This window comes from Heterostelium album (assembly GCF_000004825.1).
Source record: "Heterostelium album PN500 unplaced genomic scaffold PPL_contig13, whole genome shotgun sequence".
NCBI classification, from domain to species: domain Eukaryota; phylum Evosea; class Eumycetozoa; order Acytosteliales; family Acytosteliaceae; genus Heterostelium; species Heterostelium album.
The window spans coordinates 250,009-277,284 of NW_008805090.1; the positions used below are offsets into that span (position 1 = coordinate 250,009).

Sequence of the window (27,276 nt, forward strand, 5' to 3'; positions counted from 1 at the left end):
TTTTGCAATTTAATTAAATATATGATCAACAATAACTTTGTTATGTTTTTTGTTTGAACTGAACGAACTTCCAATTGATCAGCACACATGCAACTCTTTTTTTTTTTCACTTTAGTTTTTTTTCATTTTTTTTTTTTTCAAAAAAAACTACCCACCAACACAATGCTCCAAAGGAAGTGTAAAAAATTAAAAAAAAAATTAAATAAATTGAGAATTTGTATTGAAAGTCGACTTTGAATCAAACTAAAGTTCAACAAAAAAAAAATTAATTTTTGTTTTTATTTTTATTTTTGTTTTATTTTTTTTTAACTATATAAAATATATAAACTCTCTCTATTCAATTAATTTTATAATTAGAGAGTGATTTTTTTATTAGACAAAAAGAGAAAAAACAGAAACAAAAAAGACATCACACACAGACATTCAACCAAAAAAACAAGATTTAGTTTGCGATAATCACAGATTAGATTTCATTCAAAAAGGTTAATACAGACAGATAGATAGATAGATAGATCATGTCACGTTTTTTTGTAGGATCATCATCAGAGTCAGAGAGTGATTCAAGCTCCTCTGATTCCGATGTTCAAGTTGTACCAAAGAGAAGAGTTATCTCTTCCTCTGAGGACGAAGTAGATGTCAAGCGTGTTGTACGTTCCGCCAAAGACAAACTCTGGATTCAACTAGAGGAAATCTTACAGGCAACCAAACAACAGATCGCCGCCAACGAATGGGCCAACGTTCAAACTGGTAACTATCTCTAAATATATATATATATATATATACAGTGAATTGTTTATTTATTAGATCATAATTGTTAATTGAATTTGCGATGATGATGACGATGATGATGATGATCGTTATGATGACAATGTTGAAATATAATATAGGTTTCGAAACAATGATGAAATCAGTCGATAAATCAACTGCTTTAATTAAGAAAGAAGGTGTTCCACCAGCATTGGTCAAGACATTGTATTTGATCGAGTCTGGACTTGCAATCGATGAAGCAATCAGAAAGAAGTTGAGCCAACGTAACTCAAAGGCTCATACATTCTTGAAACAAAAGATCAAGAAGACTACACCACCATACGAGGCACAAATCAAGCCATACAGAGAAAACCCAGAGTTGTTGGCATCCGATGCCACCGCAACAAAGAAGCCAGCCAACGACGATTCCGAATCCGAAGATGACGACGAATCCTCTGACGACGATACACCAAAGAAGCCAACACCCGCTGCCTCTAAAAAGGCTGCTCCAGCCAAGAAACCAGCCGGAGGATGGTTCAAGAAAGGTTCAGATGATTCTGACAGTGTATGTTTTGAAATTATAATAATATTATTATTTTTACTACTCTTGTTGTTGTTGTTGTTGTTGTTGTTGTTTTACATTTTCTAACATTCCTTTTTCTTTTTTTTTTTCCATTTCTTAATAATAGGGTTTCTCTTCTGATTCTGAAGATGAAACATCATCTGATGACTCTAGTTATTCGGATTCCGATGAGGATACTGGAAGTAAATGGTGGGTAAAGGATACTGGAGCAAAGGCAACAACCCAGACAACAAAGAAAGACAAGAAGAAGGAACCAAAGAAGGTTGTCACTCCACAAGTTGAATCAACCACTACAGCAGCGACAGCAGGTGCAGCACCAGCAGTTCAACGTCAATTGACTCAAGAGGAAATCACAAAGAAGCTGAAGGAGATTCTCAGCAGTCGTGGTAAGAAGGGTACATCACCAAGCAAGCAGGTCGAAGATCTCGAGTTCCTCCTCACTCAAGTCAAGACTGAGAAGGAGACATTCGACATCCTCTACAATCTCATCAACGCTCAGTTTGATCTTTCACCAAACCTTCAGACTTCGCTCGCATTGCCAGTCTGGAAGAGTTGCTCCGACAATATCTTGCGTTTGCTCGATATGCTCAACACTAACAAGCACTTTATCTTGTGCTCCGACAACGAAGAGCCAAAGTTGAAGGAGGGAGAAGTCGTCATCCGTGGCAACTTGTTGTCGCTCTTTGAGCGTTTGGACGACGAGTTCACCAAGTCACTCCAACACCTCCACTTCCCATCCGCCGAATATACCGCACGTCTCGCCGACGAGCCAGTCTTGTTGAAGATTGGAGAGTCCGTCCAAGACTACCTCGAGCAACACGACACCAGTGCCAAGTCATCGCGTGCTGCCATCCGTCGTCTCGAGCATCTCTACCACCGTGCCGACCCAACCGAATTCGAACAGAACGACAAGTTGATCAAGCGTCTCTCCTCGTACATCTACCAGCATGGAGACGAGCGTTTGAATGCCCGTACTATCCTCTGTAATATCTATTTCAATGCCATTCACAACCGTTTCCACGAGGCTCGTGATATGATGTTGATGTCCCATCTCCAAGATAACCCAACCGTCATGGACATCCTCACTCAGATCCTCTTCAATCGTGCAATGGTACAGCTGGGTCTGTGTGCCTTCCGTAAGGGTTACATCCAGGAGGCTCAACAATGTTTGGCCGAGTTCTCTGGTTTGCGTAAGGAGTTGCTCGCCCAAGGTGCCTCCATGCATCCAAAATACCAAGAGAAGGATCCACTCAAGGAGATCGAAGAGAAGCAACGTATCCTCCCAGGTCACTTGCACATCGCTATCGACGTCATCGAAACCGTCAACTTGCTCTCGGGTATGTTGATCGCCGTTCCACAGACTGCCGCTCGTCCATTCGACTCGAAGCTCAAGACATGCAAGTTCTTCCAGCGTCACATGGATCACCTCGATAAACAAGTATTCGTTCCACCACCTGAATCATTCAAGGATGTAATTTATGCCAGTTCAAAGGCATTGGCCACCGGAGACTACCGTACCACCATCGATTTGCTCGCCGGTCTCAAGCTTTGGACCGTTATTCAAGATGCCGAAGCCGTTCGTGAACGTCTCAACCGTATCATCCAAGAGGTATCACTCAAGACTTTCCTTTTCACCTACAGTGCCTACTACGACACCATGTTGTTGAGCGAACTTGCCGACCGTTTCCAACTTCCAAAGAACCACGTTCACTCCATCGTATCAAAGATGATGGCCAACCACGAAATCTCAGCTTCATGGGAACACTCCACAGAGACAATCACATTCCACCGTTCAGAACAAACCAAATTACAATACCTCGCACTCAACTACTCTGATTCTCTCATCAACTTTGTAGAACAAAACGAAAGAATTTACGACATTAAATTTGGAAGCTATAGAAACAAGAAGTTTGACGATGTATCTGCCGGTGCTGCTCAAGGACAGGTCACTGGTGGTCAACAACACCACAACCAACAACGTAAACAACAAAGAAATAACAATAGACGTCAATAATAAATTTAAAAAAAAAAACAAATAAACAAAAAATTATTCTTTATATAAAAAAAAAAAGATTTTCAAAGACAAAATGATATTGTTTTTGGTAATGTGTAATTGATTTGCTTTAAACTTTATTATCTATAAAAGTTGCAATTAATTATTGGGGTATTGTGATTGGTTAAAGATAATCACTCACTGGTTTATTATTAATTTATTATATAAATATACTACTGCATACTTTGGATGGATCGATGTAGCTATAGGGAATTTTGACAAATTGATTTCTCAATTGAATTTTATCACTGATATCCTCCAGCGATGATCTGAGTTTATAGACATATTTAGATAATTGTGGATCTTTTTCAAACTTGTATGGTGTGGCTATCAAGGTGGGCAAACCAGTGTCAGTGTTTGAGAGGAGATGAGTAATTGAGATTTGGCTGACTGTTTCATGTTTTGGTGGCAAGGCGTCAATGACAGTCTCTTGGGAGATGACGATTCCAGATTTAACTTTTCTTGGGTCTAGATAGAGAGCACCCGGAACATTTGGTGTGAATCCATACATATCCCATTGACCGTGATTACCAATGGAATGCTCAACTGACACTCTAAAGATGATGTCAGTAATGAGTTGGATCACCTCTTCCAAAGTCTCAAGTTTACCACTCTGGGTTAGCGATTGCATTTGACCACCCCAGCTCGAGTGCAACTCGTTGAACCAAGCTTGCAATTCAAAGTCTCTTTCAATATCTTCTGGGTGTTTATAGAAAACATTCAACACGTTCGATACGAATTGGTGTACTTGGTTATAGACAGTCAGACCATCTTCACGGAAGAAATAGTTCTTTACGGTGGTGCTTTCCTTGAGATCGCTTGGAATATTATTTCTCTTCATCCTCTCTACAAAGGTATTCTCAGACCACTTGTAAGTCTTGTTGAATTTGGCAATGAATTTAAGTGCACCAACACTACCTGGACCAAGCAGAGTATCAATTGGACCGTTTTTTCCGAGCAGATCACCTCTGGCTCTCCAGTTGATATCGAGCAGGAGATTAAAGTGTGGATGTAAAAGTTGGAAAATTGGGTGGCTCTCAGAGAGTTGACGATGAGTAGCAATAGCAAAAACCTCACCAAGAAGATGGCATTCAAAAAGATGGGTTATGAACTCCATATATTGACCGTCGGCAGATTGGAACCAGAGTTTGGCAAAAACCCACTCATAATATGTACTCTTTGGCGAGAAAACAGGTGATTCAGCATCATTTTGAAGAATCTTGATACAAAGAGGATAAAGTTTACCAGTTTCCGGGTTTACATAGAACAGTGCCAATGGGGAGGAAACATATCTATCAAAGGAGAGAGCAGCATCGATGTACTCTTGGTCTTCGAAAATCTCATAGTCGATGACATAGAGCAATTGACGTTGGAGTGCATCATCAAAGTTTGTGTCGATGGCTTCACTGAGAACCTGGTTCAAGATGGTCTTGTTGACAGTGAAATTTAATTTCTCTGGAATATTTCTATTGGCCATTGTAAGCGAGTTTAAGAGTTCCAGTTTACCAGAATTGATTCCTTGGATTCTTTGTCTACCAAACTCTTCGTCACTCAACCAATTGAAAGTATTCAATTGATCTTGTGTTTGGTTTTGGATAATTTGTGGATAATTTGGAAGTACTATAAGTTTCAAATATTGCTCCACGGAATGAAGAGAAATCTTATTTTTCATGGAAACAAATTTGTTTATAATACTTTGAAACTATAGGTATTAAAAAACAAAAAAATCAATAAACTGTTTCTTAACATATGTTAAAAAAAAAAAAATTATTATTATTATTATTATTAAAATATTTACATTTGTTGATAATAAAGCAATACCATGTGGAGCCATCGATGTTTGAGTTAATTGTTCTTCTTTGGGTAGCATATAAGTTGGAGCCATAAGTTTGAAAGAGGGTGGGAGTCCTGGGATTACCTCTGGATAACCAAAAACAGTATTGTTTACAGTAAAGTTGTATTCACGCTGTCTATTTTCTAGATTATTCTGTCTATTTACAATATAGTGATCTTGTTGGGGAAGACAAACTTTATTACAAAATATTAATAATTAATTTTTTGGGAGGTAAAATTTAATGTTATGTTTCATACCAGATTTTTTTTGTTGGAGATTGGTAATTCGGTTCTCCCTTAAAAATTTTATTGATTGGGAATTGGTAGTAACTACCAAAGTTTTCAAAAAACATTTTTTTGATCGGTCGTGTTGATAAAAAATAAATAAATATACTATTTAATAAATATAATAAATAAATAAATAAATAAAAATATAAAAATAAAATAGAGAGTGTTATTAAATTAATTTCTATGTAAAATGATTTGATTGATGGAAAATTCTGATGATCAAACAAGGATGGTGTGGATTGGAAGAAGTGAAGTGATATGATGAGACGTGTTTAGACTAAAATCGGAATGTCCTTTTTTTTGAATAGGGATAATAATGATTGGTATATTTGTTGTGTTATTAAAAATAAATTAATAAATAAATGGAGAAGTATGTTAAATTATTTAATATATAAAAAATAGAATCGTTTGGAACGTATACACTAGCTGAGAGAGAATATTAAATAACTGATATCAAGGAGAGAGTATAATATAATATAAATAATAAATAAGTGGCTTGATGATAAAGGTTTAGAAACTTAATTAAGAGATATGTGGTGATTGTGGATCGTTGAGAAAAAAAGTAAATTTACTATGGTTATATTGTGTTTGGTTGTGATGCAAAATTTATGGATTTCAATTGTGAATTGAAAAACCAGAGCTCATCAGCTGAGTGAAATTTGATTTGTTGAGGTGATGGTGATGGGTGAAGTTGATCAATAGGAACAACTTGAGTAGTTTGTTATTCGAAACAAAACAAACACTAATATAAATAAATAAATAAATTAAAAGATAAATTAAATAAATAGTGTATTAAATATATATATATATGTATAATTTGTTTTTTGTATGTTATGTTGTGTTGTTGGGTTGGTTTCTATTGTTGTTGAAGATGTTGCAATGAGATATTATTTTAATATGTTTTTATATAAAGTGATTAATTTCAATTTAATTTTTTAATATTGTGATTGTATTGGGGATATGATTGGAAAGTAAGTTCGCACAGCAGAAGTGGTTAAAGAATAATGAGTTTCAATTTAGGTTATTGTAGATAAAGTCAATGTATTATAGTGGTGAAAATATATTGTTTTGTTGTGTTGCAATGAAAGTATAGTCGATTGGAGGATGAAATTATTTTTGAATATAAATATTAATATAAATATAAATTTTTGCGATTTAGATAAAAAGAGTAGGATTTTTTTATATAGAAGTTTGATTGCACACAAAGAAATTTAAGATTTTTGTAAGAATGAATAAATGTTGTTGTATCTAGAGAATTAGATAAATGATCATAAGATGTCTTTTGATCCCTAGGTTATTAAATAATGTTTTTTTCTATTCTGTGTTTTTTTTTTGTTTTTCTTTTGAATTGTTTGTGTTGAAAAGATTTACTACTTGTAAAATTGAATCCTCAATCTCTATTTTATAGAGCTCATACTGCTTTTCAGAGTGAACCAAACAGAATTCAATCAATTGCCTGGTTTTGCTTGGTAGGATTGATTGAATTCGGAGGGGTTCGGTGTTGTTGATGTGCTGATGCAGGTGTGGTGATATTGGTGACCACCACCACTACTAGATAGTAACTATTGAAATAATAAGAATTATACGTCGAATAGCATCACACTGGACACCTCAACTATAGCTACTACTGATAAGTATTCAAATAACTATCAAAAACAAAAATAAAAATAAAAAAAAACACAAATAATAATGCTGCACAGCATTCCATTCATTCTAACAAAGTAAACATTGAGAATCCAATGCACCGTATTGTTCATTTCAATTAAACTGATTAATGATGATGAACACCATTGTTGTTTTTTGTTTTTTGTTTTTTTTTTATGAAATGCAATAACATTGTCTCTCGTTGTTGCTAGTTAAAATGATTATGATGATGATAGTTTGAGTAGTAGTAAGGTTCGTGCGACACCCAAACAGTTTAATGATATAATCTTCGATGAGCAGGGAGTCATCAAATAATCAACAAAATTATAAATAAATAAAAACAAAAACAACATTACCACTCAATGTTGAAACAACAAGAAAAACACGATGGTTCAACAACAAGTAATTAAACCCATCTGGTGTGAGAAATTGTGTTTGTGTGTGTGTTTAAGTGAGTGTGTGGTTTAAATTATAAACGTTTGTGTGTGATTGATTGAACACTCTTTATTTTTTATTTTTTTAAAAAAAAAATATATATTTGGGTTACAGGGTGATGGAACTTGTTGTTTTATTTTGCAATAAAAAACATTTTTTTTTTATTAATATTTATTGAACTCAAGATATATGAAATTTTTACAGACATTGTTTATTTAAATAGAACCAATAACAATTTAATTTAGTGGGTGGAGTGAAGTGAGTGCTTGTGAATAACCAACACACATTTAAAAACTGAAATAGCAAGAGTTGCTGATTCATACAAAGATCACAGGGTAACTATGAAAACCCTACAACAATTACTATTAAATGTAATCATCTTATTTGAAGCAACATAACTTTAACTATTGCTATTTGTTTACGAAAGAGTATTTGTGTTGTTGATATAAATAGGATTCGTCATTATTGAGATCTTAGAAATTGATTGGATTGGCAATAGTGGTGGGTTGGCGAAATAAATTTACTTACTTTTATAAAAGAAAAAAGGGGTTTTCTGGTATTGAACGACAAAAAATTGTAAATTATAAATTATCTAGTTAGAGCGAGAGTATGTCAGTATTAATACTTAAAATAAATATGTATGATTATTGGTTGACAAATGGGCAATACACAATGACAATGATAAAATATTGGTGCTCTCTCCAATAAATATAAAAAATACTTACTTCTCTTTACTTTAATTTTATTGTGCAAGAATATTCTGAGAGGAATGGGTGTAGTGATGATAGTGGTGGTAGTGCTAGTTCGCTCTCTCGTTGCTATTGGATACTTTCCGTTGCTTTTGTGAGGTAATATTTTAATTTTGAAAAAGAATATAATATAATATAATTTAAAAAGTATGAAGTGATTAATAATGTCGAGTTTATGATTTGTGGTGTTTGAATTGATTTTAATAACCAGTTTGGTTTCTGATGATGTTTTATGAGGTAATGGTAATGTTGCTTTTGGAAATTTTTATATTAATTAATAAAGTGAGGTGATACAAAATATTATTTAGAAACTTTCTTTTGATTCTTTCTTTTTCAAAAGTTTCCAATATTTTAATGTAGTAATACTAGTTAGTGTTTGAACAAAGTAATTGATTGTTAGGAATGATTAATTTCGAATGTTCATGAACATCTATTTATAATTATCGATTTGTATGGCAGAGTTGCTATTGTGACCACCGACTAACTGACAAGATTTTGAATTAATTAATAAAAATACTGTATGTTATTATAGAATAATATTCTTAAAGATATCTATCAGACTATAGATAGCTGGACAATTCGGTTCAGTTTTTTTTTTTTTTTTCTCTCTTCTCTTTCTTATTATTATTTGATAAGAAACTAACTAACTAACTTATGTGTGACTGTTTTTACCTAATAAGGTAAAATATAAATTTGGAGCTCCAACCACTTTGGATAGTTGAAATGATTGGTGCAATGGAATTGTCGATATCAAATCTTTCCATCGTTTAGTGAGAGTTCACTATATTACTTGTAGTTGTAAAGTTATCTCTAAGTTGTATTGATAGTAGTGATGGGAGGATTGCCTTCTAGCTTACGAGCTCTCCTTGATCTCAGACCATTAATAATCTCCAACCATGCCTACAGCTGTCTCGAGATGTCTCACCCCCACAAACTAACGGATTCCACAAAATGAAACTACTGACCTATGAAGTTGATAATTATTTTCATTTGTAACTTCAAATCGCCCTCTCAATCCCTCGAATTTGTGATTAAGATTTGCAATGAATGAATTTTTATTTTTTATTTTTTTTGGTATTTTTTTTTTTTTAATTTTTTTCTTGAAGAAAACTTTTTTGGCCGAAATCAGTTCAATCAAATCAAAGTTTCTGTCCCGCTCCAAAGACCTCGATAACAATCAGAGTTCAAACAATTTATTTGGGTTTTACAATCACAAGTGATATTAAACCTATTACAATAATCAATCAGATGAATATAATATTCATACCTATCACCCTCAATATTATTTATTATAAATAATAAACCACCAAATCTACAGTCTTCTACTTAGAGTTGTGAGTGGGAAGAGCAATGAAACGAAATTTCAAACCACATCAACATGTTGTTTAAAAAAACAAAAACAGTTTTTGGGTGGACTCTATTTTTAACCATAAAAGTAAAGTTACAAAAAACAAACACATTGAATAAAAATCATTAGTTTTGTAAATTGCACACCATATTAAATTAATTAATTAGAGCAAAAATAGGATACTAAAAACACTATTTTCATTGCTACTCGCACACAATATACACATAGTTTTTGAAGGTGAACACAATGTGTGTTGTGGTTTTTGTGGTAGTGGTGTTGGGATTACTTTTGCCAATGATGATTGTTACCCCTAAACACACACCTGAAATTGCAATCAATAAATTTGATTGGGTTGTTCACTCAATAGTCACCAGATCGATAAATTAACAAAACACAAGTACCTCTCCAACACAAAACTGGATCTTTTAATATCCAACCTCCATCACAACATTTTTAACCAAAATAAGATTATGACTAAATATAACCTACTTTAGCTCTTTGGTAAGAGATACTCAAAGATTGTCAAAGTTTTTAGATTTATTTAAATAAATTAGATTTATTTAAAATTAAACCGAAATATTGTTTCTTTTCAAACAATAATATCTAAAGGTTATAACCTTTCAACTTTCATTGATTCCAAACTCGTTCTTTTTTTTTTTTTCTTTTGAACAATCAATTTTAATAAAGTATGGTGTATCTTGGTTCCAACAATCTTTTTCATTAAATTGATATCATTTTCCAATAATCAATGTTAGATATAACACCATAATTCAGTGATTAATGTTTGTTTTGATTTGATTTGTTGGTGCCAACGAAACAATAATATTCTAACCAGGTTAAATCTGTCCCAGTATGACATTCTAAACAATACTATCCTGTGTGTGTATTTTTGTGTTGAACTTTATAATTACATGTCATGACATAATATTTATTTTAGTCTGGTCATTGATTGTTAGACTACAAGTTGTTGTTGTGACACCAAGTACAATACAAAACAATTGAAAGATATTATTGAACAAACAGTTGTTATTTAAATAAATATCTTTTTAAAGAATTGAAATGAAAAAAGATCTGATCAAATTTCTTTATCTTTTTGTACAGAATAAGATAGTAGAACGATGATGTGGTGTGACTGTGTGTTTCAGTGTTGACACCAAAATATCACAACTTTGACTTAAAAATAACAATCTACACAACACACAATAACCAAATTAGTTATAAACAGATAAACAATATTGAACAAACATATATTGTTGTTTTATACATAAATGATATTGATTGCTAAGATATTTCTTTATAACACTTTTTATTTTTGTATAAATATTAAATACAGATATAACAAGTTTTTTTTTAAAACTTTGAAAGTGATTGATTGTGTGTGTTTGAAAAAAAATGAAAAATTAAAAAAAAACAGTGGTGGTGACTAGTCAAAGCTAAAAATTGACTTAGTATATTAATTATAATTTATTTATTTTATTTTTTTTTTCATTTATTTATTATCAACTTAAAAAGAGAAGAGAATAGAAGATAATAAAAGTAGAGAAAAGAAGATGCAAGGATTTGGTAATAGTGATTTTGGAAGTGCATCGGCACCTCCTAATCAATCACGTAGTAGCAGATCGATTGGCGGTGGATTCCAAGAGAAGAATCCATGGCTAGAGACAATGAAGCTCTTTGATTTCTATCCAAAGCTAGACGATAGTGTACCGATGCAAAAGACGGTGTACGGCGGTGTCATCACAGCGATCTGCATGATATTCACAATGTTTCTGCTCTGTTCGGAGCTGTACTACTATACATTCCCGATTCGTGATCATTCACTCAAGGTCGATGTCACTCGTGGCAATCGGCTGCTGATCAATATCGACATCCACTTTCCAAGTCTGATCTGTTCCGATATCAATGTGGAGTCGATCGACGGTATCGATGGTCGTCCAATCAAGGATGCATCGTACCAGATCGTTCGTGAGCGTTTGGATCGCAACGGTGTCGTCATCGATCCGTCGAATCCACCACCCGGTTTCTTTGAGTGCGTCAGCTGCCGATTGCCAGCCAACTCCAAGTATGCCGTGCTCTATCCTCAGCGTTGCTGCAACAAGTGCGACGACCTACGTGAATTCTACCGCACCAACAAGATTCCACAGCACTACGCCGACCAGTCGCCACAGTGTATGATTAGCGATCCCGAAGCGGAAGACGAAGGTTGTCGTATCTACGGTACACTCTGGGTGCAAAAGATGAAGGGTGACATCCATATTTTGGCCGGTAAGGGTGTAGAGGACAACTCACACGGACACGGACACCACGTGCACATGTACACTCCGGAGATGCTGGCGCGTATTCACAAATTCAACATCTCACATCACATTCATCAGTTTTCTTTCGGTAATCACGTGGAGGGATTGATCAACCCGTTGGAGGGCTACGGAATTCTGACACACGGTCTCGGATTGCAGACCTACTACATCAAGGTGGTACCAACCATCTACCGTCAGAACGACTACATCCTCGAGACCAACCAATACTCATACACCACCGAGTACAAAGGTATCAGACCGGGTTACAATGCACCGGGAATCTACTTTAAATACGATTTGTCACCACTCATGATTGAAGTCGATCAATCATCGAAACCATTTGTAGAATTAGTAACCTCGGTTTGCGCAATCGGTGGTGGTATGTACGTTGTATTCGGTATAATATATTCTGTTTTATTAAAAGTAATAACAAATAAAAAGAATAAATAAATATAATAATAATAATAATAAAGATATATAAAGAAAAGAAAATACATGTTTTATTTTATTGATTTATTGTTTATCTTTATAACCATCCACTTCTTCTAAATAAAATTGCAATGGTTGTTGAGAATACAATCATGAATGCTATGATTCCTATGAAGGTATGATAGTTGTCACCACCGGGTTCACCGTAGAATCCGGGGTAGCGTACGTTCATTCCCATGACACCGGCTAACAGTGACATCGGGGTGAAGATAGTGCTGATGGCGGTGAACTTTCGCATGCTACGATCGATGCTATTCGATGCATTGCTCACCTCTAGTGATACTCGCGCCATGTAGATATTGCTCAGATTACTAAGTAGCTTCTGAGAGAGTGTCAGCTTTTGCAGTAGTCTGACCGTGTGATCTTGCACGTTTCTCAGGTAGCGCTGAGTGAATTTCGGAATGATCTTCTCGTCGGCACGCAGTAGAATGCTTATGATCTCATTCTTACCAAAGACACCGCCGTGCAGGTTGGTGACACGTTTGCTCGCCAGACCGATACGTGTGTGCAGTTCATCCTGTTTCAGCCCGCTAAGCACCATGATCAGGTCGTCGAGTGAACGCGTCTCCAACATGAGCTTATCGACCAGGTCAGTGTAGATATCGATCACCACATCGAGATAGGCATATACAATAAACGGTGCAGAAGGCAACGTTCCAATATCCGACGACGAAGAGCTAGGTCTTGGTGATGTTGTTGTGGCCAGAACATTGCCAACCGAAAGATTACCCATACCACTGTTGTCAGTTGTTGCAACCGTTGTTTTCATCTTGTGTTGATGTGCACGTCGACGCGAAAGAGTCGACGACGATAGAGTAGATCGCGATTGTTGAATCATAAACTTTGAGGTCGGTGAATAGCTGATCATTCGAAGCACCTGTCTAGTACTGATCATCGGTTTCTGGTGGAATGTCATCACCATATTCCTAAACAACACGATATTCAAACATCCCGATACCAAGTTATTGGAACCCTCTTCATAGTGTATCTCATTCACAACAATAAATATATGATTTTGAAAGAATTCACATTTCTCTCTTGTACCTATAAAAATAAACAAAACAAAACAATGATAATGAAAATGATATTTTAACAATACAAAATTCTAGCTAGCTATTTACATTATCTTTAAACTTGTTACGTACCTTGATTAATAATATCTTTTTTTGTTAAATAATGTATACCAACTAAATTACAAATATCATTGAGCTCTCTTTCATCTAAACCTTGAAAGTCAATCCACTGATGTAATCTATCACTCGATATTTTATCTTTTTCATTTTGTTGTGCTTGTTGTTGCTGTTGTTTAAAATCACAAAGTACCTCTCTTATCTGATCATAAGTATAACCAACAGCTTTCTGTTGTCCTGATGTGGTTAAAACTATATGCTAATCATTATTATTTGAAAATATTAGATTATCAATAATATATAACTATAATAAATAAATAGTAATAAATAATAGCAAACATACTTTGCCAGTTGATAGTAATAATGATTCATTCTCCACCAAGAATGTAGAGGTATTTCTTTGTGATGATGAGTATCCGAAATACATATTATTATGATTATTACGATTATTATGATTTTGATTATTATTAATTTACAATTACAGAGTCAGATAAGATGGATCGTGAGATGACGACGATGAAATATTACAGTGTAATAATGATAAACCTAGAATACACTAATTAATTACATTTATTCAATAAATAATATTATTATCACATCAACTGATTGACTGATTGATGAATATTTTTGTATTACAAAGTTTTAATTTTTTTTTTTCCCAAACTAAACTCTAAATTTAAATTCACATGACCACCGATTAATATAATAATATTAAACATGTAAGTACTTAATACTTTAAATATTATATTATATTTATATAATTAATTAAAATTCTAATAAATTTATTAATTGGTTTAAAATTATACTACTATAGGAGTAATAATAATGCTAAAAATAATAATAGACACTGGTGTAAATATTGTGAGATATTCATTCATCCAAACCAAGCTGTAAGTATATAATAATAATAATGATTTTTTTGATGTTTATACACACAATAAATTGGTTTGTAGTATAATTGTGTTACTAATGATAAATATTTATCATCATTATCACTATTTATAGAGTATAAAGAATCATGAAAATGGATGGAGTCACAAAATAAAGGTATCTAAATACTTGGATGCTCAGAAACGTGTAAAGAAAAGCGATGAAATCGAAAATCAGAAACATCAAAAGGAAATACAATCTATTATCAAAGCTGGTGAAAAGGAATATGATGAAAAAGATGCCGAGTATCAACAACAGGAGCAACAACAGCAGTATCAAGAACAATATCAAAACTATGCTTATCAACAACATATACAGCCACAACAATATAATACAATAGAAGAATACAATGCTGCATGTCAACAATATTACAATGATTATTATAATTATTATTATTATGGTGCATATCAACAACAACAACAGCAACATGTTGACTATGGACAACAACAACAACAACAACAACAAGTTGAATATGAACAACAGCAGCAACAGCAGCAACAACAACAACCAAATGTAGATAATAGAAAGTTACAACAAGTAAATAATAAAAGATTGCTAGAGAAACAGAAACAACAAGATATGATAAAAAAGATAAAGGAACAAGTAGAAAGAGAGAATGCGAACAAAAATGAATATAATGGTTTTAGTAAGGAGGAGCATGATATCATCTCAAAGAAACTGAAAGAATATAATGAAAAGAAGAAGGAAAAAGAAGAGACAAAACTACAAAAGAAAGAAGATGATCATGATGATGATGAAGAGGGAGAAGGAGATGATGCTCATGATAGTGACGACGATGATGATGGTGAACCAAAGACAAGTATTACAGAAGAATCTACTGGAATTGGTGGTTGGGTATCAGTTAGACCAAGTGAAAGTATGTTTAATTCCCATAGCAGTAGCATAGCAACCAACAGCGCCAATAGCAATCAAACTGAAACCAATCATTCAAATGACCAAGATGACGAAGATAATGATGCAAACTCTGAAGACGAAGAAACAGTCGATATGACAAAAAGAATTTCACACAGCAGCAGCAGCAGCAGCAGCAGCAGCAGTGGTAGTACTAGTAAAGCAGCTCAATTACATTCCAACAAAAACGACGATATCAAAACAGAGGATTTACAAGTACCTAAAGTACAATTCTCATTTAAAAAGACAACAACAAACAGAAATACAAGAAAGAAAACAGACAATGATTAATACATCATTGTTTTTGTTTTTAGTTTATTTTTATTATATTAATAATTTAATTTAGTTTTTTTGTTATTTTTTATTTATTTTACAAAATGTTGTTATGTTTGATAATACATCCTATTGGGATGATTGATTAATAATAATGGTATTAAGTGTTGATATTTAGTTTAGTTATTACAGTTTGTATTGTTTGTTTTAATGTTGGTGATGTTGTTGTTGTTGTTGCTGTTGATGAATTTGTTGTTGCTGTTGTTGTTGTTGTTGATGTTGTTGCTGTTGAATCTGTTGCGCACGATGTTGCTCAAGAATATCTTTCTGTTGTTGTTGTAGCAGTGAGAATAATTGGCTATTACCACCGTTTGATTTTTGCTGTTGGATGCTCTCCTCTGGGTGGTATGTCAACATCTCGTTGTATATCAACTCCTTGAGTAGCTCTTTGTTGAGATCCCAACCTTCAAAGTTGAGGTTGAATTTGTGGAGGCAGATCGGTTCGTCAGAGGGGTCGTGCAGTGATGCGAAATACGGGTGATTCAAAGCATCCTCCACTGTGATTCTCTTGTCGGGATCGAATATCAACATCTTGTCCAATAGATCCAACGCAACTGGATTGGCACCCGGGAACAAAGTTGAAAGCGGTACTTTTGGACGACCTGCCAGTGACTTTACAAACTGTCTTGCCTGTGGATTGGCGATATTAGCTAGATCTTCTTCCTCAACCGAACCAATGATATCTATAATAGATGAAATTTGATGTATATCTTTGTTTTGTTTGAAAATAATAGATAGTAATTAGTTAATTTGTTTATAATAATAATATAATAATAATATTTAGTTAGACATACAATCTTTTCCTTGGAACATTGGCTTTCTACCTAGAATCTCACCAAATATACAACCTACAGACCATACATCAACTAATAAAAAGTAAAAAAGGTTAAAAATATATGATTAGTTACAAAGATTATTAATAATCAAAATTGATTAATGACTTACTAGCTTTAGAGTATTGATTCCATGACAAGATGATTTCAGGTGCACGGTACCAACGAGTTGCTACATACTCTGACATGAATCCCATATGAGACGCATTTGCTACTCTTGCTAAACCTAAATCGCAAATCTTTAATAAACAATCTCCATTGATAAGTAGATTACCCGGTTTCTATATAAAATTATTAATAAATTTAAATTAGAAAAATATCGTTAATATATATAATGATGATCATCTATTAATTTAACTTACGAGATCTCTATGTAATACATCAGCAGAGTGAATCATCTTTAAACCTCTCAACATTTGATAAACAAAGTACTGACAATGGTCGTCTGTCAACGGTTGTGCAGAAGCTACGATCTGATAGAGATCGGTATCCATCAACTCTGATACAATATAAACATCGTCAAACTCTTCTTTTGAAACTGGTTTAAGAATATCCGTAATAGATATAATCTAATAAATAAAAATATTAATATGAGTACTCAATTATATATATAATTTATCTATCAATCTCTATTTTTAATACATTACATTTTCATGATTGAAATGTCTTAGTAGATGAATCTCTCTTAATGTTCTCTTTGTATCTTTTAGGTTGTCGAAAGCTCTGATAATCTTCTTGATCGCCACTTTCTTGCCAGTGAGATTGTCGTGAGCGGAACACACTATACCATAGGCACCTTGACCGACACACTTTATAAGACTATATCTCTTTGGTACCGTAAAGGTTGTTCCATGTACAGAGTAGGTTTGTCTTTCATCCATTGATTGTGTAAGTACTGCACTATCTTCTTCTTTATGTTCTTGTTGATGTTGTTGTTGCTGCTGTTGCTGTTGTGCATGTTGTTGTTGCTGTTGCTGCTGAAGTTGTTGCTGTTGTTGTTGTTGTTGTTGTTGTTGTTGTTGTTGTTGTTGTTGTTGTTGTTGTTGTTGTTGTTGCTGTTGTTGAACACCATCCATCAACTCAATGATAGAGTCATTTCCAGTTACATTAAAAGTTGCTTGTGGTGGTTGCAAATATCGATCTGCCTCCATTTGAGCTTGAAAATGATCATAGTTTGGCTCCATCTTTATTAGAAAATCAATGTATACTATTTATACTATTTATACTTAATATAAATTTAGTATATCTTTTTTTGTTTAATATATCTCTAAATATTTTCGTTAAGATATGAAAAATAATTATTGAAAAACAAAAAAATAAAAAAAAGAACAACCTAATTTTAGCTGCGCAAAAATAATCAAAAGAAAAAAAAAATTGTTATGAACAAATAAATCAAAAAGTTTTAACTTTCAGTTTGTTTGGTTTAACCAAAAAAGGTTATTTTCTTTTTTTTTTTTTTTTTTTTTCAAAAAATTTTAAGTTAAAATTTGTGTTTATTGAATGCCTTTCCTTTCTATTTTTTATTATTATAGTTTTTGTCTGTTTAAAAAAAAAAAAAAAAGAAATAAACATTCAAGAGGTGAAGTGAAGTTAAAAAAAAAAAATATCATTTTTTTGAAATTTCATCAGTTCAAAAAATCTTTCTATTTTATATCAACCCATAATGATATTGATTCGATTTAGGCAATTTGACGGATAAGTCCAAGACCTAACAAATCATACTTACCTGATGACAATGATTTGGTGATCAACTCAGGCCAAATCTTCTCTTTTTGTCGTTCCTCTTGCACACCTGGGATGTATTAAGGCGACTAACCGTAAGGCTAGTCGGTTATCAAATTTCTGGTAGTGGTGGAGTTTGCGCTCGTCGCATCTCCACTGTACATTAAATAATTTAAAAGATAAAAAAATATAATTGAATGTTCGAGAGAATATTAGAACTGATGAAAATTGAGAAGTTTATAAATTTTTTTTAACCTTTTATCAATCTTAAATAGAGTAAATAATCTAACTTCGATAGTAAGCTGAACCTCTGCACTAATATATAGATATCCCTTTTTTTTTAATTCTATATTTCAGCTGAACATTATCATATTGTTAACTCAATTTTTTTATTCAAAGGTATTCTTGTAAAATTTAAAGTAAAAAAAAAAAATTAAATTTCTTGCCCTGGGATGGGATTCAAGAAAAGATGGATCGTATGCAATTTTTTTGGGTTTTGTTGATACCGTCAAGATATTTTACAATTTTTTTTTCAAATTTGAAAATAAGATAAGATATTTTATTTTTTTATTCCTGGTTCGTCGAATCTACGGTATTCCTTCGCCTCAACAATTCGATTGTTTTACTTCCTCTTCAATTAAATCTTTTCACTTTTTTATATATATATATTTTTGTATTATTAAAAATAAGATCATTTATGAAATTTATAACTTTAGCTTTATTCGTCTTGCTGGTCGTTGGTATGATCAATGCCCTCCAAGTTGTTGACAAAGTCGACAAACCATCATTCTGTCCAACTATTCACAAGGAATGGGAATGTATGCTTGCAGGACAAGTTTGTGTTTGGAATAAAGGAAAATGCCAGTCTAACCCATACTCTACAACTCAAGAAGAAGAGAGTGCCAAGCCATCAAAGGAATATGTTTCTTCACTCTTGGAAGGTTTCACCTTGAACCAGAACGATAACTCTGATGTTGCCGAAATGCTAAAGAACAATGAATGGGCTTGCAATATTCTCAAGACACCAGCCAAGTGTCTAATTGGTACAATGGCTGGTCATTGTTTATGGTGGGGTGGTAAATGTCATACTGTCTAAACCCTTCTCTTTTCAATGCAATCAGTATCAATAGTATAAATATTCAAATAAAAATAAATCTTTTATTCATTATTTCTTAAGATTTAGTTTTGTAAATTAATTTACTAAAAATAAATATTTTAATACAAAAAAAAAAACCTATGTATTCAATATCTAGAATTTCCAAAATATTTATCCATTTTATAATATAAATATTGGATCTAAATAATATCTAATTTTTTTTATATGTAATAAATTGAATAAACAAAATTGTACCATGTTTTTGGCCAAAAAGAGAAATTGAAAATTTCTAATGAAATATTAATATTAATTGATAGATGATAGTTTATTTAATAAATTCTTAACTCTTTGATTATCATCTGAGGATATTTTAATGAGGATCTGAATAGTCGATTCAATTGACTTCTTTGGTATGTTGTTTAATGATTTAGATTTACTGACAATGTATTCCAATGTTGTTAGATAAGAGGGATATCTTTTAATATGATTAATATCCTTTCCAATGATATCTTCGAATATCATATTTGTATTATTATCTATGAACTGCTGATAGTTTATAGTTGATATGTTTTGAGATATTTGATTTAATTGTTCAACTGACGTCGATAAAGATAATGATATATCCAATAGAATTAATAGTCTTGTAATTAAATTGATTGATTTAGGAGTGCCACTATGAATAGCTTTGTTGAATCTCATGGAAACAATAGTCAATATCTCGAGAGAAGTTGATTGACAACGATTAGATTGTTCTGTATAAAGTAACTGTAGTTGTGTTTGTAATAGATTAAGCAATACGATGTCATTGATTGCTGTTGTTGTTGGTACTGTTGTAATTATATGTTTGAGTACTCTCAACAGACTGTGTAGTGTGTCTCTGTGTGTTGGTGTTGTCAACTCTTGTTTTACCAATGACAGCAGACGAGGTAGTACAACAGAGCTATCCATAGATGCACCTACCAGCTTGCATATCTCGACTATCTTTAGCTGAATAGACGGTATCATATCGTTTTCCTCCACTGAAAGAACCTGTAGAATGGCATCGATGAACGGTAGCATAGACTCTCCACCCAGATAACAAAGCATAAGATACAATATTCCCACTTTAATCTCTCTGGAGTTTGGATCCAATTCATTGTTGTGAAAGTTTGAATAGTAATATCTCATGATCTTCTTTGCATTCTGTCGTAGATATTTCTTTGATCTCTCGTCTATTGCCATTGTATTAGATTGATACCATGTTAGATTCAATGATTTTATAATTGAATCAATATCGATTGTTGCTGTTGTTTCTTTATCTTGTTGTTCATCTGATTCTACCTCTTCTTTTAGACATATTTGTGCAATGTTTGATAGCGATTGGTGAGATGATTCTAATACGTTGGGAATGTCGGATGCACAGAGTGAGAGTAGACAGTTCAATAGGAGTGCATTGTGTTGACGAAACGATGAACGAACATCGCTACACATCCAGTGTTGTAGAGATGTAGCAAGAGTGTTTCGCACGGCTGGAGAGTGGTCGATCGCCAACGCTGTAAGATGCTGTTCGATTGCATCGATCATCTTGATAGCTCCACACTTGCTGACAAACACTGTCAATGCCTGTAACGATAGTGATCGTATCTTTTGATGACGATCCGCTAGGTTGTTGATTAAGCTCGGTACCAGCTGACCCGTATACAATAGCATTCGCGTCGGTATCTTCTCGGTAAGATGAATGATTGTTGCGGTTGTCAGTTCGATCTGTTGGTGATTACGATCGGTAAGAGCACGCTTGAAAATAACAACAAATTGTTCACAATATGCTGATAGTAGTTGTTGATCTATTGAATTGTTATTGTTGTTGTTGTTGTTGTTATTTTTGGTGATAAGTGTATCTATCAATTCGATTATGTTGATTCTAACTTCCTCTACTTCTTCTTTTGCTAGTTGGTTGTCGAGTTGCAAGAGAAGACGTCGATCGAACATCGTTGTGACAAACAAGCCTGGCTCAGTCGAGACTGCCAAATGGGTCATCATCGATATGCTAAACATTCTAGATCGTTCAAGACCATCTTGAAGAAGCGTCAATAGACACGATGAAAGACATTCTATCAGCTCGATTTGGTGTGATCGATCGTTTGTATAGAGATCTGCATTGTCGACAATTGACTTTTGTAATCTTTCAATTGCCTTTTTCCTTTGAAATGTACTACCACCTTCTTTACATAATATATTTACATCACTATTAATAATATCTTTTAATTCATTGAATATCATTATATATCTTAAAATTAATAGTAGATGAATTAAAACGAAAAACGAAAATTAAACACAGAAAAAAAAAAATCGATAACATTCGTCTTTAGACATTGACTAACTTTGTTTCGTTTAAAAATAAATGATAACTTAATTGTCAACAAATTAATTTATAAATAGTTATTTTCTATTACTTTTTGATGTCACCTTTCCTTACACAAGAAAAGAATATTACATTATTTATTAGAAGTAGATAATTTACAATTGTAAAAATTAGGTTGAACAAACTCTTGATTTGTATGTATTTTTATTGATTAACAACGGTATTCAATCGTTTTCTCATAATTTTACTTTCTCTTTTGAATCTATTTTTCTTTTTCATTATTATTATTGTTGTTACGATTGCTGATACGACTGCTGCAGATACAACTGTTATAATGGTAGCTAACTTCCAAGGTGGCATTTTGTTGGATGAGTCACAATGATCGATGTTGTCATCAGTGTTGGACATTAACACAGAGAAATCGGGATCGATAGCACATTCTTGACAATAAGGTAATACCATTCCTACCAGTAGGGTGTCCGACGTCGAATTCACTTGCTGATTGACGATGCCAATCGTATGATTGTCTGCCTCTGCATACGGTAGGAATCTTCCGTAGAGCGAGACACTGCCGATCGACATTCGGATATAGTCTATCTTGGCATTGTCATTCGATTCCACTACCAACTTGTCACATTCATTGTCATCGACGGTTACCTTTGATTCCAAGAGAACACGAAGTTTATTGAGTCTATCTTGGAATGGCCAGCTACCGATATTGACAGCCAGTTTGATGCTGTGTGGAGAGTAGATTGTTTTCTGACCGGCAAACTCCAACTCTCTTTGATTGGGTGAGTGTTCAATGATGGCTGTCACTCGTTCCATTGAACCGGCGGGTCTATGCAATTGGTAGGTGGCACGAGTCAGTTCACTAGTGACAACCTCATTGTGAATCCATTCTTTGGTGAATAGCTCTTGGATGATTTCGTCGAGTGGATTGAGCTCTTGGATAGCAACCAAATTGAAAGTGAAATTCAAACCTTCTCTTACCACCATGGTTGGTGCGGGAGTAGTTGAATTTGGCGAAACGATTACATTGGACATTAGTTTCGATTCACAAAAGTGGCCACCGTATCCAAATAGACACTGGCATCGACCGGCAACGCACTTTCCATTGCCGCTACATATGGAGGCACCAGTTCTAGTACTAATACAGTCTTGTTTGGAAATGAACATCTCTCTGGATACATTATATCCATTGGCATAGATTCGTAAGGGATGGACAATGTTCTCTTGTAAAGCCGGTACACTACAAATTAAATGAGTGGCATTCAAAGAGGTGGTATTACACGGAATACTTTCATTAAATGAAATCCAGGCAGAAACATTGTAGGGATTCGGTCCAAAGTTACCAGTGATCATTAAATCACCTCCTTCATTAGAAATAGAAGATACTGATGTAACATTTAATTCTAAAAAAAGTAATATTAATAAACAGCTTTGTAAATAAATTGTTTACTATAATTTCAATTTTGAAAAACATACCAGGTGCACTATATAATCGTTGAATCGTTAATGTGTCATCAATGGATATTGATTGTGGTTCTGAAGTTGAGTAGCTTGGAATTAAACAATTTAATTCATAGGTTGAGAGGAAAGAAATTGGACATATTGACTTTTGACTGCCAATGGATACTTGAAGAGGTGCAAAAGTATTAAATATACCATAGAGTCTAACTAGTAAATCTCCAGTAAATAAATTTTGGGTTTGAATAAAACTAACAGTTACTATAATAGTTAAAATAAAAAAAAAAATTAGTTATTGTTATTTTTTAAATAGTTTATATTAAATTTTACATTTCGGTCCCCAAAATATTTCAAAATTATAACCTCTTGATCTTGAAAAGCTAATATTAGCTCTTCCAGCTGGTTGGTTTATAGTATATCTAAAAAAATAAATAAAAAAATTAATATTTGGAAAAAAAGAATTAAAAATAAAGAAGATATATATTTACTGGAATAATTTGTTAGTTTTTAAAATAAAAAGACCTAATGTAGTATCTCTTCCATATCCCAAATTATTTCCAGCGATACTAATTTCAGCTAAATCAATTAAAAAATTAGCAAATAATTTTCAACAAAAAATAAAAATAAAAATAAACTTACTTTGATAATTATCAGCTAGATTATAACCGTTGGATTCGAGTGTAATATCTAAATAATTGATGTTAGAGTATCAATTATAAAAATATTATTCTATTATATTCAATACTTACTGCAATTAAAGCCTGCTGGAATAGGAGGTGTGTTGGCTGGTAATTTATTCATTAATTCGGTCCAATAGCAATAGAAACATTCTGGTACAAAGGGATCGACCAAAGTTGTATCTACGAGGTAAACCTGGGAAACAAAGCACAAAGAAGGATATAGTTGGGATGTAGCGTTTTGTATTCCTAAAATAACTATTGATGTTGGTGATAGAGCACTGAAATCCATTAAATGGCCATAAGTACGTGTATTCAAAAGAGAACTATTTAATATACATAATAATATTAATTTAATAAATATTAATGTTGTTGTTTATCTTTTATAATAATATATTATTCTTACAGTGAGAAATATGGGCTAAACCATGAATCATCTGGCATATTTGGAACCAATGAATTATTAACTAATCTAAAGAAGAAATTATTAATATACTTTTTAGCAAGAAAATAAATAAATAAAACCACTTACAAATTGGTTAGACCAGATGCTTTAAGTAATGGTTGTGTACAAGCTTGGATTTCGCTAAAAATAAAAATAAATTAAAAATAAATAAAAAAATAAATAAAAAATAAAATAAACTTACAGTGATTTTAGATTTGGATATTTACTAAAATCTGTGATTGAGACAGCACTAGTTTTGAATTCGCTAATCAAATACAAAATTAATTCAACTTTAAAAAAATTATAAAGTATAAAACTTACATAGTTGTGAGGTTGAGTTGGTCTTCAATTGTTACTAATCCATTGGTAACCGATCTTTAGAAAATAAAATATATTAGTTTTTTGTGAAATTTTTTTAATATTAATTTCTTACAATGCGCTCAGTGCCATCGAATCAACTGTAACATTTTCTGGAATTTTGAATTCTATCACAAGGTAGTAAAGAGATGGGAAAATATTTTGGCTAACTTTTAATAAACCATTTGCTTCGATTACATTTACATTGGTTATAGTTCTAGTAATAAAAATGAGTTAAGAATTGCGATTTAATTCATTAATTTTAAAAATTTTGAAAATCTTACATAGTTTGAATATTTTGGTAGGTAATATTAGAATCTATTTTTAAACTGTATCCAGTCACAAAGCTAATATCACTAAGTGTAAGATATCTGGTTGTGGAATTCAAAAGTGTAGCGAAAGAAATATCAGAGTATAGAGCAGAGTTTCGAATAACACTTTTAAAAACAAAAATAGAAGTTAATAAAAAATAATAATAAAAAAAAAAAATAATAATAACTTACAATTGACTTAGGAATAATAAATTTGATGGAAAGTTGGTGGGAACGGTAACATTCATATTCAGTAACGCAATGTTTTCCAATTTAATGTCATTATATTGGTTATCGAGAAGACTAAGAATATTAAAAGAGTCGTTTAAGGGTGGAATGGTGCTATCAATCGAAAATAAAAATAAGTTTGGGAAGATCAAAGCTGGAATGTTATCTGGTGATCCGTGATACACAGGTGATCCGGTTTTAATATTACTATTAAATGATAATAAATAATTTAATAATTGATCATAGAAAATTGATTGAATATTTTATACATACATTGATAATATGGATTGTCTTTCACCAACAGTTTCGCAAAATAAATTGCCACCATCTGGATTATTGATGGTAATATCCTCACAGGTGTTACCAGTTATATTCCAATTAACTTGATACTTTTTTATTCAATTAATAAAAACTATCATTAATTAAATCTATATTATTATAAATACATACTTGTTGAATTAACCATCTTATTGAATTTACTAAATTAATAAAAATAATTAAATATATTAATATTATATCCTAAAGGATACTACTCATTCTAATTATTTTATACTTACATTCTAAATTTGCAAGAGAAACTCCACTACAAAAATTAATAAATCCTAAACAATTTATTATGGATAATAATATGAATATATATTTAATATTCATTTTTTAATAATACAAATAAGTAATAATTTTTTAAAATTTGAAAAATGATTTGGGTAGAAAAAGGTTTATTTTTTTTATAAAAAAATGATATTTGAGTTTGATATTTATATATATCCATCTAAGTAAATAATTATTTAGTAGTTTACCTTTTTGTTTTTACAAAAAATAAAAGATATTAGCTAGAAAATATTAATTTAAAAAAATCAGGATATTTTTCAAAATATTGTTATATGTTAAATGAAAATCTAAAATATTATGTCCGATTGCTGCCTATGATATGTTGGATGATAGATGGATGAAGAGTTTTAATTTTAATTTGTAAAACAAACAGAAGAAATTTTCAATCCAAAAATAAATATTTGGATATTTTGATTCTAATTTTCAGAGTCTTTCCTCCTATCTCCAAAAAAAAAAAGTTTAAAAAAAAAAAAAAGAAGGGAAGGTGGGGTTATAACTATATTATAATTTGAATTATTGATGATGTAAGCCGGACTATACATCTACAAAAAAACACAAAAAAACCCTACTATGATGTTAATGATGATGATGATGATGATTTGAAATCCAATCGTTCTACAAAGTAACAACAAACATCCAGATTAATTTATCGATTTTAATAATATTATTAAAAGTTTTATCATGATACATAAAAATTCCAAAAAAGATCAATAAAATTTACATTTTTTTAAAAAATTTTGCAAAGATTTTTTTTTGAACTTTTTATCAATTTGAATCTTTTTTTTTTTTTGTTGGTAATTTGGTGAAGTTCTAATCTAATTTAGATTAGATGTTTATTTTATTATCAAATTGATATCCTAATTAGAAATGTGATATTAATAAATAACTGTTTGTTCATTTGTACAAACTTCAATATGAGGCAACTTGTTCTTGCTTTTGATGTTCACTTATTTACCTACCTTTTCAACAACTAAAACAACTGTGACTCATTGATACGTATTTCTATGAACAAAATATAGATATTTATAATTTTAAAGACCTGGTACTCTATATTAATAAATACCAGCACCATAATATTATAACAGATATTTAATGAGATTATAGAGTTGCAATAGGAGGAAAGATGGTTTCAATAAAATCCAAATCAATAACAAATCAAAATTAAAAATTAAATTAAAAAAAAATTTGCAAAAAAAAAATTATTCCCCAATATTGTTTACTACAAAAAAATATTAATTGCAATCAATCAATTAAGCAGGTTCATTTCTTGACTTATTACCATGATCTCTCTCTTTTTTTTATAATAGTTTTGTAATTACAAAAACACAATATAATATAATATATAAAGTTTATACCATAAAAAAAAGAGTATCCATAGTCAAGTATGAACACTATATACGTCATATTAGTAGTTACATC

The 27,276-nt window shown here is 32.0% G+C and overlaps 9 protein-coding genes across 9 annotated transcripts; 4 read left to right on the top strand and 5 right to left on the bottom strand.

Moving 5' to 3' along the window:
• Positions 1-515: 515 nt before the first annotated feature.
• Positions 516-3,344, top strand: eIF3s8 (proteasome component region PCI domain-containing protein; the record flags this gene model as incomplete). Its single annotated transcript, XM_020576764.1, has 3 exons — positions 516-747; positions 888-1,312; positions 1,437-3,344. 3 exons carry the CDS (start codon positions 516-518, stop codon positions 3,342-3,344), a joined length of 2,565 nt encoding a protein of 854 aa, XP_020433176.1.
• A 199-nt stretch (positions 3,345-3,543) lies between these two features.
• lipA (putative arachidonate 12-lipoxygenase) lies at positions 3,544-5,569 on the bottom strand (the record flags this gene model as incomplete). Its single annotated transcript, XM_020576765.1, has 3 exons — positions 3,544-5,085; positions 5,182-5,411; positions 5,551-5,569. 3 exons carry the CDS (start codon positions 5,567-5,569, stop codon positions 3,544-3,546), a joined length of 1,791 nt encoding a protein of 596 aa, XP_020433177.1.
• A 1,941-nt stretch (positions 5,570-7,510) lies between these two features.
• Positions 7,511-12,458, top strand: PPL_05896 (DUF1692 family protein; the record flags this gene model as incomplete). Its single annotated transcript, XM_020576766.1, has 6 exons — positions 7,511-7,550; positions 7,887-7,954; positions 8,481-8,517; positions 11,193-11,945; positions 12,228-12,356; positions 12,451-12,458. 6 exons carry the CDS (start codon positions 7,511-7,513, stop codon positions 12,456-12,458), a joined length of 1,035 nt encoding a protein of 344 aa, XP_020433178.1.
• A 319-nt stretch (positions 12,459-12,777) lies between these two features.
• PPL_05897 (putative CorA family magnesium ion transporter) lies at positions 12,778-14,023 on the bottom strand (the record flags this gene model as incomplete). Its single annotated transcript, XM_020576767.1, has 4 exons — positions 12,778-12,905; positions 13,415-13,510; positions 13,612-13,855; positions 13,940-14,023. 4 exons carry the CDS (start codon positions 14,021-14,023, stop codon positions 12,778-12,780), a joined length of 552 nt encoding a protein of 183 aa, XP_020433179.1.
• A 398-nt stretch (positions 14,024-14,421) lies between these two features.
• PPL_05898 (uncharacterized protein) lies at positions 14,422-15,729 on the top strand (the record flags this gene model as incomplete). Its single annotated transcript, XM_020576768.1, has 2 exons — positions 14,422-14,448; positions 14,602-15,729. The coding sequence occupies 2 exons, from the start codon at positions 14,422-14,424 to the stop codon at positions 15,727-15,729; spliced, it is 1,155 nt and encodes a 384-aa protein (XP_020433180.1).
• A 189-nt stretch (positions 15,730-15,918) lies between these two features.
• erkA (extracellular signal-regulated protein kinase) lies at positions 15,919-17,788 on the bottom strand (the record flags this gene model as incomplete). The annotated part of the gene is made up of 5 exons (XM_020576769.1): positions 15,919-16,454; positions 16,566-16,637; positions 16,717-16,885; positions 16,967-17,173; positions 17,252-17,788. The coding sequence occupies 5 exons, from the start codon at positions 17,786-17,788 to the stop codon at positions 15,919-15,921; spliced, it is 1,521 nt and encodes a 506-aa protein (XP_020433181.1).
• A 1,007-nt stretch (positions 17,789-18,795) lies between these two features.
• PPL_05900 (uncharacterized protein) lies at positions 18,796-19,422 on the top strand (the record flags this gene model as incomplete). Its single annotated transcript, XM_020576770.1, has 2 exons — positions 18,796-18,806; positions 19,017-19,422. The coding sequence occupies 2 exons, from the start codon at positions 18,796-18,798 to the stop codon at positions 19,420-19,422; spliced, it is 417 nt and encodes a 138-aa protein (XP_020433182.1).
• Positions 19,423-19,518: 96 nt separating this feature from the next.
• Positions 19,519-21,681, bottom strand: PPL_05901 (uncharacterized protein; the record flags this gene model as incomplete). The annotated part of the gene is made up of 4 exons (XM_020576771.1): positions 19,519-19,526; positions 19,860-20,249; positions 20,383-20,486; positions 20,516-21,681. The coding sequence occupies 4 exons, from the start codon at positions 21,679-21,681 to the stop codon at positions 19,519-19,521; spliced, it is 1,668 nt and encodes a 555-aa protein (XP_020433183.1).
• Positions 21,682-21,967: 286 nt separating this feature from the next.
• On the bottom strand, positions 21,968-27,261 carry PPL_05902 (calcium-binding EGF-like domain-containing protein; the record flags this gene model as incomplete). Its single annotated transcript, XM_020576772.1, has 17 exons — positions 21,968-23,175; positions 23,249-23,491; positions 23,561-23,649; positions 23,719-23,806; positions 23,870-23,917; positions 23,980-24,233; positions 24,314-24,379; positions 24,440-24,493; positions 24,555-24,617; positions 24,674-24,727; positions 24,786-24,926; positions 24,994-25,146; positions 25,213-25,455; positions 25,522-25,637; positions 25,699-25,727; positions 25,806-25,831; positions 27,257-27,261. The coding sequence occupies 17 exons, from the start codon at positions 27,259-27,261 to the stop codon at positions 21,968-21,970; spliced, it is 2,880 nt and encodes a 959-aa protein (XP_020433184.1).
• Between the last annotated feature and the right edge of the window lie 15 nt (positions 27,262-27,276).